Source organism: Bubalus kerabau, chromosome 7, assembly GCF_029407905.1.
Source record: "Bubalus kerabau isolate K-KA32 ecotype Philippines breed swamp buffalo chromosome 7, PCC_UOA_SB_1v2, whole genome shotgun sequence".
In the NCBI taxonomy this organism is placed as follows: domain Eukaryota; kingdom Metazoa; phylum Chordata; class Mammalia; order Artiodactyla; family Bovidae; genus Bubalus; species Bubalus kerabau.
Genome location: NC_073630.1, coordinates 62,551,312 through 62,563,451, shown reverse-complemented (window position 1 = coordinate 62,563,451; position 12,140 = coordinate 62,551,312). Strand labels below are relative to the sequence as shown.

The 12,140-nt window shown below is 38.7% G+C and overlaps 1 protein-coding gene across 4 annotated transcripts in view; it reads right to left on the bottom strand.

Annotated features, from left to right (window-relative positions):
- The window catches only part of WDR19 (WD repeat domain 19), an 80,342-nt gene that overhangs the window by 40,919 nt on the left and 27,283 nt on the right, over positions 1–12,140 (bottom strand). For all 4 annotated transcript variants that reach the window (XM_055588291.1, XM_055588292.1, XM_055588289.1 and 1 more), the window contains 6 exons: positions 11,897–12,019; positions 7,480–7,629; positions 5,441–5,588; positions 5,107–5,311; positions 2,305–2,464; positions 2,007–2,117 (listed from right to left, as the gene is read on the bottom strand). In XM_055588291.1, the coding sequence (XP_055444266.1) occupies positions 2,007–2,117; positions 2,305–2,464; positions 5,107–5,311; positions 5,441–5,588; positions 7,480–7,629; positions 11,897–12,019 (897 nt within the window). The remainder of the gene's footprint in view (positions 1–2,006; positions 2,118–2,304; positions 2,465–5,106; positions 5,312–5,440; positions 5,589–7,479; positions 7,630–11,896; positions 12,020–12,140) is intronic.

The following is a 12,140-nucleotide window of genomic DNA, read 5'->3' as shown; positions in this document are numbered from 1 at the left end:
ATTAACAATGGCTAACATTTTGCAAGTGGTATTTTCTACTCTAAGACATTAGCCTATTTACTTTCCACAACTAGGCCTTTTGTAATGAGCTGTTCCTGTGCCCATTTTAGGGATCCAGAACTGAGGCAAAGGGAGGCTAGTTTTGCACGCACAGTCTCACTGTTAGTGTGTGGCAGGGCTGAGCAGTAGGACTCTGCCTCCAACATTTTTACTTAGCTAACCTGTCAGCCTTCAAAGTGAGGTTAAAAGAACAATGGGGTGCAGTCACCACTTCCCATTGTGAAGCCATCAGCTTAAATCCTTTATGAAGCCAGGAGCATGTGACAAGTGTCCACAGCTAACGCGGAAGAGCAAGGATGACATCTCTGCCCTCACTCAGGGAAGCCCTGTTCCTACTCCAGCACATACCAATCCAAGATCTGAAAATTTCTCAGGGTGTCCCCAGTCATCTCAAATAATATTGTGAGTGCATGCGTGCTAGGTCGCTTCAGTCACGTCTGACTCTTTGCAAGCCCATGGACTTGCAAAGTAGCCCGCCAGGCTCCTTTGTCCATGGGCTTCTCCATGCATGAATACTGGAGTGGGTTGCCACTTCCTACTCCAGGGGATCTTCCTGACCCAAGGATTGGGTCACATCTCTTTCATCTGCTGTATTGGCGGGCGGGTTGTTTACCACTAGTGCCACCTGGGAAGCCAATAACACTGGGACATCATCTAATTTTTTTCTTAACATTCAGTTCACTTAAAATTTAAAAATGAAATTTGCTGTGGCCAAAACTTCTAAAACTAAAGAGATACAGATGTATAAAACAGTCTTTTGGACTCTGTGGGAGAGGGAGAGGGTGGAATGATTTGGGAGAATGGCATTGAAACATGTATAATATCATATAAGAAACGAATCACCAGTCCAGGTTCGATGCAGGATACAGAATGCTTGGGGCTGGTGCACTGGGATGACCCAGAGGGCTGGTATGGGGAGGGAGGTGGGAGGGAGTGTTCAGGATGGAGAGCACGTGTACACCCGTGGCGGATTCATGTTGATATATGGCAAAACCTACAATATTGTAAAGTAATTAACCTCCAATTAAAAAAAATGAAATTTGCTATAGAACAATTTGAAAAAGAGAAGTCGTGAAATCAGTAGCAAATATGCTTTCTGTATGTGGCTGTGGAAATGTTGGCTGAGGTGGAACAATGTTAGTGATGAAAGCCACCATCTGTGTCTTTACAGTCAATCTGGCACCGTTCCCAAAGATCTACTCTCATTTTACGTCTTTACGGCAACCCTATGGGCTAGATATTATCCCTCCTTTAAATGGGATCTAGGGCACTGAGACATGGAATAACTTGTCCAAGGGCACGAAGAGGTGGGATTTGAAACCAGTCACGTCCAACTCTCAAGTCCACGTTCTTAACTGCTCTTCTACACAGCCACAGTTCTCTCCTACCTGTGAGGCCCTAGGTCCTGCATTCTGTTCTGGTCCTTCCCTTGTAATGCTCACCTCTGGGAAACTGGTGATGATAAACAAGCCTTAGCCTCCCCCTCTTCACACACAAGAGAACGTCACACAGTAAATGATAAATATGCCTCAGGTTTCCCATTTGGAAAATAGAGAAAATAATAGTATTATCTCACAGGATTGTTGTGAAGGTTGAATGAATTAAAATATTTATGTCAACTCTTAGAAAAGTACCTGGTACACGTAAGTGCTCAATAAATGATGGCTGTTTTCATTTGTATGTGTTTTTGTAAGTTACAGAATCTGTTCTCTTTGGATACACTCTGACTCTAAATTAATGGGTAATGTAACAATACCATGCCTTTTACTGCTCCATAGAATGCAGAGTGAAAATACTTCTAAGGTTAATGAATACTCAAGGGTTCTTGAAGCTGAAGTCTGAGTTCAAGGAGGGGGAAGGCATGTGGTGCCTGGTGCTGAGAGATGTTAACTCTTTAAAGAGGTGAGAGCCTCTTTGCACGTTCTTTCCCTCATCTGCGGCCTTACCTCAAGGGCGGCAACAGGGCAGCTGGATGCCAGGTACAGGTCCTGAGCCAGGTTGAAGTCATTGCTGAACATGGCAAGGTGTCCTGCCAGAAGATTGTAGTCCTCTATTCCCTACAAATAAAAACAGGTTTAATGAGAAGAAACTCAAGGGTTTAATTTTTATTTAAGGACTGTGCTTAGGAAGAAGTGGTAGTATCTATCAGTTTTTGAGCTAGGTAAGACTAACTGCAGAAATTTAAATGGTTGACTCAGTATCATTTAAATGCGAATCTGATAATTCCCATAAGATGCTATTTACCTTTATTTGTTCCAAGGACATCACCATGCCAACGTTTCCAATAGTGCGATAAACACGGATTGCAAACTCCACTTCCATGTGGTGTAGACAGGCTCTGGCCAGTTCATTCCAGGCAGCCTGGTCATTGAGAATCTTGCACAGTTCCCAGGCATCAGGAAACCTGTCATTTGAACATATAAGCATAATCAAAGAGCTCTATTTGTTTCCCACTAGGCAGCTTTTAGACTGTATGTAATTTAATGTTATGCCTTAGATAAATTTTGCAAAAATACTTTTCAATCTTTAATCATTTCCAAGTTATAAAAGAACTACATAGACTTTTTTTCCTTTTTTGTATAGATGTTTTTTCCTGAATTTATTGAATTAATCTGAGTCGACGTTGTGTAACCACCCTCCCTCATCAGTAACTAATTCTACTCACTTATTTTTTGGTTTACTTGACACACATATGAAAATTATTTCTGCTGTCATATAAGTCTAATAACATTAATATTCTATTCCTATAAGCTGGAAAATTTAAAATAGGTCAGCCACTATGGCCTGCAGCTTCCTGCTTTGGGAAATAAAGTGAGTGGAAGACAGCCACTAGCCCGCCTACCCTTTATGAGCTGTCTGGGCTCTTCTCATTCAGACAACCAACCTGGGTAGTTGTGATGGACCCTATGGCCCTTAAAGCCTGAAATAGCATTTTGACCATAACAGAAAAAGCTTGCTGACTTCTGGTTTAAAACTTAACCACAAATGTCAATGAGACTTTTGTGGGACTCCTATATTAATGAATATGTCACCCTCCCCATCTAGTCATCAATCCAGTTTCCACCCAAAACACACTCACTGAGCACTGTTATGTGCTTGGAACCAAGATGTAAGGATCAAATGCAGTCACTGTCCTTAGGTGGTCACACTTGGGGAAGGCAGAAGAGACACGTGAGCAAACAGGACTATGACACAGGATGACAGAGGTACCAGAGTGCCTACAATATGTGCATCTTTGTGCTTAGTGCTTTGCATACATTATCTCACTGGATCACCCTAACAACCTATTCCCTATGTATTATTATTATTTCTCCTTTATAAAGGAGGAAAGTGAGGCTTTGCAGTCTTAAAAGACCAGCCTAGTGGTAAGAGACAATGTGCTCTAAACCACTCTGCACACCAGATCCTGGCTCTGAGGCAACACATGAGAAAGGCCTCAATCTGTACTGCCAGTGGTCAGGGGCTTTGGGGAAGGCTTCCTGGAGGAGAGGGCTCTGCTGAATGGTGGAGAATGAGGCATTACTACCTACACAGACAGGGAAGGGCAGTCTAAGATGCGAAAGCAGCACATGCCAAGGCAGGAAATCATGAAAAATTATTGAATTCAAGCAGTCAGTGGACAGAGAGCAGTGGAGGAGTCGGGGCAGGTGAGGCTGGTATTAAATCAGCAAGAGCTGAGTGTGTCAGGCTGAGGTCCCTGAGAAATAAGGGTTTCTTCCTAAAGGCAATGGGAAGTCACTGAGGATCAGACTCACATTTTCCAAAGTGTACGGAGAATAGATTGTCTTGAGGCTACCTGGAGAGAGAGCCGACAGAAGTCGCTCTGCTACACATTACACCATTGGAAGGCCTGAGTTAAGGTGGAGGAATAGTGGAGGAGAAAAAGACCTGGGTGTGTGTGGGTGTGTATGCGTATGTGGGGGTGTGTATACATGTGTGTCGGTGTGCGCTGTAGGGCATGTGCACAATGTGATTTGGGCAGGGGGAGAAAAGGAGGCTGGGAAAGATGATGATGCGAGTTTGAGGAACTCGTGGACTCCCAGCTACACAGGACTGGGAGGTACTGGTGATACAGATTTAAGTCAAGGATGCATATTCTGGAGTTAATCTCATATATAAGGTATTGAAACCACCTTTGAGGAGATTCATTCTGGAAGAATAATTAGAGTGAGAAGATAAGAAAGGAGCCTAAGGGATCCTGAGGAAGAGCAACATTTACCAAAGGAATTCACAGTCACCCTAAGAGGTGAGAGGAAAAAGCAGGGGTAGCTCAGACGGTAAGGCGTCCGCCTACAATGCAGGAGACCCATGTTTGATCCCTGGGTTGGGAAGATCCCCTGGAGAAGGAAATGGCAACCCACTCCAGTACTCTTGCCTGGAGAATCCCATGGAAGGAGGAGCCTGGTGGGCTACAGCCCATGGGGTCACAAAGAGTTGGACATGACTGAGCGACTTCACTCACTTGAGGAGATTCACTCTGGAAGAATAATTAGAGTGAGAAGAGAAGAAAGGAGCCCAAGGGACCCTGAGGAAGAGCAACATTTACACAAAGGAATTCACTGTGGTCCTAAGAGGTGAGAGGAAAAAGCAGGGGGAAAAAAATCTCAAGTAAGATAAAATCTAACTTTGTTATAATGAAATTAAGGGAGTGTTGAAATAATTACATTTATTAGAATTTCACAATAACTGTGCTATTTGGGAGATTAGAAACTTTTTGTTCTGATAGGCTTTTCCCATAGTACAAAAGCCCTTCCTTTAGAATTTACTTATATTCTCAAATCGATCATATCTGAGCCTCATGATAATCCTGTGAAGTAAATGAGGTAAATACTATTATCTCCATCTTTTTTTTTTGGTCATGCTGTGTGGCATGTGCGATCTTAGTTCCCCAACCAGTGATCGAACCTGTGCTCCCTGCATTGGAAGAGTATAGTCTTATTAATCACTGGATGGCCAGGGAATTCCTTTCCATCTATTTTCACAAGATTTGACCTTTAAAATCACAAAAGGAAATGAGAAGCTCCACAAGAAATGTTTAAGCCATACCTTTTCAGCATTAAAGTCTGTGTCAGCACCTGCCTCAGTTCATGAGGCCCCAAGTCTTTTAAAGTGTCAAGGAAGCGGTGAGTGCTTAGGTAGATGTTGTTTATTTTTCCACTCTGGGTCTGGCAGGTCAACTCTCCATTATATAACAGCAAAGGTTTATGAGAGAAAGGAACTTTGGTGCCACCAGCCAGAATGACCTTGGATCCTATATTATAAAACAGACACCTTAATGTTAAAAGCTAATACTCAGCAGACACATTAAAAAAAGAATGTTTTAATTTTAGTGCAATGGAAATGTAATTCCCAACAAACATACAAAAAAGTGATTAAGTACCTTGGATAGTGTCCTTGTGAAAGACATACGTGTACACCTTATCGTCATCGTAGGCAATAAATACACCTTTATCCATTGGCCAGTTTTCCCAAAGAACACCTTTAATGGTTGGTGAAAAGTCTGGAATCTCATAGGTAGCATCATTAACCTAAAAATTGAGGATTTACAGATTTTACCCAAGTCTGCACTTAAACCATTATCATTTGCCTTGGTAGGATGGAGCTTGTCTGCAGCCTTAGCTGGCAAAGCTTACCAACTCATATTCAACTTGCCAACATCCTAAGATAAATGAAGAAAAGTTTCTTTTCCCCTTTCTATAATGAGCATAGCTTGAAAAAAACTGTAGTTACATGTAAAATCAAGGGTTTTATCTAAAATTTGGTGAATTTGCCAGAAAAACTACAAGTCTGGACACAAAACTTCAGGTTAAGAAAAAAAGTTGAAGTTGCTCAAAATGATAACAGAAATATTAACTATGAACACACTTGTGCTTAGAGAATTTCCAATAATATTGGGTATAGAAATGCTCCAACTAGAGAAGAAACAAAATAATTCATACATGATTTGAGATCTAAATAAATTCCACTTGGTACATTTTATTTAAAAACATGCATTCCAACAATGTATTCCAACAAACTGTAATTACAGTAATATAAGCTATTTAAAAAAATCAACCCATATATCCCTATAAACTCAGGCAGATAGGCTTACATATATATCCTGAAAGGAAATCTCTACAAGATTTAATTTCCTTATTAAGTAGGGGGAACTCAAGGTCATCTTTACATTCAGGTCGTTTTTTCTCATTTACTTTGTAACTGAGAAATGGGTTGGAAAGAACTATTAGGAATTTTGAATAAATAATCCAGGCACTTCTGTGGAAACCTATTACATATTTGTCAAAGAAAGAAAAGAAAAGAAACAAAGAGAAGAGAAAAAGAAAAAGGGAGGAAGGAAGTTTTACTATCTAGGAGGGTATATCGTGAGTGAGAGCTATCTTCAGGGAATGTGTCCTCACTGTGGTAAAGCTAAGACACCTGGGAACAGTCACTAAGGTTCAGTCCAAGCGCAGCTGTAGGCTGTGTCAACTATGAACAAAAATATACTAACTGGATATCCAAAAAAAAAAAAAATCCAAGTATAGTAAGTGAGATAAAACCACACTATTTCCTTTTTTTCTAAATTTAGCCTTGTAAAAATTAAGGATGTTTAAAAATAGGAGTAACTAAATCTAAAAATCTTCATCTACCCTGACTATTCATTGGAAGGACTGATGCTGACGCTCCAATACTTTGGCCACCTGATGTGAAGAACTGACTCATTGGAAAACACCCTGATGCTGGGAGAGTGGAGGCAGGAGCAGAAGAGAGTGACAGAGGATGAGATGGTTGGATGGCATTACCAACTCAAAGACATGACTTTGAGCAAACTCCTCCAAGATAAAAACTTCCTTTATCTTGGACATGAGATAGGCAAGGACTTGGAAGCCTGGTATGCTGCAATCCATGGGATGGCAAAGAATCAGACACAACTGAATGACTGACAACAATAAAAAAAAGTCTAAAAATGGATTCATCTGTTTTTAAATCACCTAATTAAAAAAAAAATATTTCCTCTGTGTTCAGGATCTTTAAGAAAAGAGGAAAATCAACTGAGGTGGGCAGAAAGGACAGGGAACAGTCCTTGCTCTCTGAAGCTATTGCATTTCCAGAGAGAAAATTCATATGTTACCTGAAGATACACTGAAATACTGTGCCATAAATAAGGTTAAAATGATGCAGAATAAGAACTATTTTTTCCATTAAAAAGCTAAGATTTTTTAACACTTAAAAATTACAAAATAATGTAAAAATTTTCTAGATGAAAACAGTCATGAAAACAAATCACAAATATACCACAAACATAATAACAAAGTACTATAATTCTCGGCACTGTTTTAGAGAAAGTGATCTTATATATGAAATATATTTTAAAAACACTTTTTTCTTCATATGTTGCCATTTAAAAAAATAACTATTTGAAAAATTTTCTAGACTTACTGGACAGTAGACATATCCATCACTTTTTTCATCAATGAAAACTAATCTGGTCCCATTTGGGTCAGGAAAAATCTTTTTCACACTGACGGGATGTCGATAATCATTAACAAACTGCCAGTCTTCAATGTAGAAATACTGAATGACACCAGTCTAAAAAAATCCAGTCACAGAAATGAAAGGCTGTCAAGAAAATACTGAGTTTTCAGCATTTATGTTAAGCATATTTCCTAATTTGAAAAAAGTAAGTCATATTTTTGATCAAGGAAGAGTCTAAAAATATTTGCTATATAAGCAAAGTACAGATCCAAGAAAGTAAGTTAAATGAGTATGTACATCTAACTCAACAGTCTATTATCAGTTCTAATATCCTTAGTCATATTAAAGCTTAATTGATTTTCAGATTTCCCACTTGTAAGAAATACTCTTATTGGTTAAGAGTAACTTTCAAGTCATATTATTTTAAATATTTTTGCTGTTAATAAATTAGAAAATTAAGTTTAAAATAAACAAAAACCCACAAGATACAGTCACAGTTCTCTAATAACAATGAACACGTAGACATCAAAATTTAAAAATATACCATTTACAATCACTCAAAAAAATTAAATACTTAGGTGTAAATTTAACAAAGCATGCATAGGACTTGTGTGTTGAAAACTAAAAATCACTAATGAAAGAATGCAAGAATATCTAAATAAATGGAGAGGCATACTGTGTTCATGGATTGGTATCAGAATAAAGATGTTATTTCTCCTGAACTGATATACAAGATTTTTTTGTAGATACAGACAAGATTATTCTAAAATTTATATGGCCCTGCAAAGGAACTAGAATAGGTAAAACAGTTGTGAAAAAAAATGGGAAAATCAGTCGGTTAATTTTTTTTTTATAGCTACAGCAATCATTGTGTAGTACTGGTGGAGGGACAGACACACAGACCATTGGAATAGACCGGAAAAGCCAGATTGTTATCAAGGATTAAGGATAAGGCAGAGGCAAGAAGAAAGTGGGTGTGGAGATAAATGCAACATGAAGGGTCCTGGTGCTGACAGAATTGCTCTGTATCTTGCCTGTTAATGTCAATACCCTGGTTGTGATACGTAATATAATGTTACCATTGGGGGAAACTAGGAAAAGGATTTATAGGATCTCTCTGTATTGTTTCTTATACCTGCATGTGAGTCTACGATGATCCCAAAATAGAAAGTTTAATTAAAATAAAAACACATGTTAACATCTTACATTTCTATTCAGGCCAAGATGGCATGACTGGACTTGACTTGCCCACCCAAAAGAACCAAAAATAACAGACAAAAGACATGAAAAATGATTTTCAAGATACTGGAATAAGGCAACACAGGATAATGGTCTCTTGGAGATGGGAAACAAGATAAGTCCTGTGATTGCTCCAGTTTTTGCCTTGGGAGAGCCTTCAAGCCATGGCAAAGCGAGGGAACATGCAGGTGGAGCACGACTCCCTGAGTTGAGGAGATAGAGCTGAGGATTCAGTGGGGCAGAAGGGAGTTGGCTAGACTTGCTGCGTATAATACCAGAGAGGAGAGAGATGCACTGGGAGAGAGCACTGAAGATCTTCAGAGGGTCCATCTTGAGTCTTCAGCATAGATCACTGCACACTTATGAGAAAATTGTCAAAGCCAGGGAGAAGAACCATCCAAAGGCATTAGAGGAAACAGTGACTGGCACTCACACAGAATTGGGAACAGTGACTGTTTCCAATTGGCAGATTAGAAAACGTAATTCACAGGATATTGAACAGAGTACTCAGGCAGATCTTGCCTCAAAAGTGGGAAATAATTAGGTGTAGACTAAGCAATGTTTCAGGCTTCCCTGATGGCTCAGTGGTAAAGAAGCTGCCTGCCCATGCAGGAGACACAGGAGACGGGGGTTCAGTCCCTGGGTCGGGAAGATCCCCTGGAGAAGGAAACAGCAGTCCACTCCAGTATTTTTGCCTGAGAAATCCCATGGACAGAGGAGCCTGGGGGCTATAGTCCATGGGGTTGCAAAAGGGTTGGAGACAACTTAGCAACTAAACAACAAAACGAAAGTAGTGTTCCACATCTGCCTAACAAATCACAAAAGCCAAGACTCAAAAGGATCAGACTGTTTCCAAGCAAATTACCTGCATTCCGGGAACAAAGCTCCAAGTATCTTTAGGAATACAAAACATCCAGCACCCCCAAAGGAAAAAGTACCATGTATGCAAAGAAGTAGGAAAAAACATAACCCATATTAAGGACAATAATTAATCAAAACTGACCCAGAACTGACCCAGATATTAGAATTAGCAAATAAGGTAACTAAAACAGTTAATATAATGGTATGGCATATGTTTAAATAGATAAATGGAAGATACAAAAACAGATTCTAATATATCTTCTGCAAATGAACTATGGTATCTGAAATGAAAAGTACAGTGGATGAAGCTACTGGCAGATTCAGTATGACAGAAAAAAAGGCTAGTAACCCTGAAATACAGCAGTAGAAATTATCTAAAATGAAACTGAAAAAAAAAAAACGAGTAAAAAAATTTAAATAGCATAGACTGTGGGATAAGTTAAAGTGGTTTAATATATGTGTAATTGGAGTTTCTGAAATTGGAATGCAAACAGAGGGAGGGAAAACATCCTTGGAGAAATAATGGCTGAAAATGTTCCAAATTTTATTAACGCTATAAACCCTTGGGTTCAAAGAAGCTCAACAACCCAAGCACAAGAAATATGGAGAAAACTACATCAAAGCACATCACAATTAATTTACTTAAAACCAGCGATTAAGAGAAAATATTAAAAGCAGTCAGAGGAAAAAGACAGATGACACACAGAGGGACAAAGATAAGAATGACAGAGATTTCACTGGAGTAAATGTAGGCAAGATGACAGAGGAGCTACATCTTTAAAGTATTGAGAGAAAAAACTGTTCATGGAAACAACCTAACATCCACCAACAGATGAACAGATAAAGAAGGCGTGGTGCATATATACAATAAAATATTACTCAGTCACAAAAAAGAATGAAATAATGTCATTTGTAGCAACATGGACGGACCCAGAGATTGTCACACTGAGTGAAGTAAGTCAGACAGAGAAAGACAAATATATGATATCACTTATATGTGGACATCATGATATTATATACACTATATACATATATATATAAGTATATATATATCTATATAGCTTCCCTGCTTATTTTATAGAGTTAATGAGATAAAACAAGTGAGATCAGGGCTTTATAAACTGTTGTGTGTTATACAAATGTACTATTAATTTATTTACTACTTATTTACCATATCACCACCACTTTATCTGATACATGAGACCTACCTTACTTGTGTATATAAGCTCAAAAACTGATTTGGGGTCAAATTTAAATTTAAAAAGTCTCTCTTCTGGCAATCAGCATGTTTTAAAATATGCTTTAAAAAAAAATAATGTGAGAAAACAGAACCTTTGAAACAGTGATTAATTGCTTTTCTAATGAAGGACAGGGAAGCCTGGTGTGCTGCCGTCCATGGGGGAGTCAGATACGGCTGAGCAACTGAACAATAGCAACAAATGTGGAAAATAATGCCTTTTTTTCAAAACCAACTTAGTGAATTCTTCTAGAGGTTAAGCAAGGTAACAGGTATGATATGCTTTGAAAAATCTTTATAAGTTTTTACAAATATAAATACTATTACTAAATTATGCTTTATATATATGTGGCTAATGTAACATTTAAGAGTACAGGGTGTTGGTGGTTCAAACGACCAAAAGGTTGAAGTGGGATTCTCAATATTCAATTAATTATAATTAAATGCCTGCTAAATGTAGGCACTGGACAGCTAAAGTTGAATGAGGTGTCTTACATTTGTCATCAGATTAAATCCTGAAAGCATCAAGATAAGGAAAATGAGACTGGGAAGTGTCAAGCAGCAAGTAAGAGGACTAGTATTTGAGCCCAGATTGTCCAGACTCCAAAGTCTGTCCTTTCCATTGTGCCAGCAAAGTTGCTTATAGTTACAAAAGCACTTGATGATAGCAAATCACACCAATGTGCTCTACATACATATATAATAATTTTTTGCACATATAATGCTTCCCAGGTGGCTCAGTGGTAAAGATTCTGCCTGCCAATGCAGGAGGCATGGGTTTGATTCTTGGGTTGGGAAGATCCCCTGGAGGGGGAAATGGCAACCGACTCCAGTATTCTTGCCTGGATAATTCCACAGACAGAGGAAAACTATAGTCCATGGGGTTGCAAAGAGTCAGACACAAATGAGTAACTGAGCATGTATGCATGCGTGCACATATAATACCTATATAACACATATACATATACACACACATATATAATACATTACAAGGTAAAAATGAGAAATTTTCCCACATTGTATATTACAGACGACAACACGTACATCTGTGCCATAGATGAGGAAATCACCAGTTAAGGCATGACATAAAATACGGCACTTATCATCCACTGCTGGGAAAAGTCGCGTCTCACGTTCTTCTTGAGCGTCCAACATTTCACTTTCTATCTAAAACAAAGAATAATAGTGGCTCATAGACTTAACTGAATAAATCTGGTTTGCAACATCTAGCGGGTAAGGGAGAGTCTTTTTCTTAAATTCAACTAAATATTCAGGCTCACCAGATAAA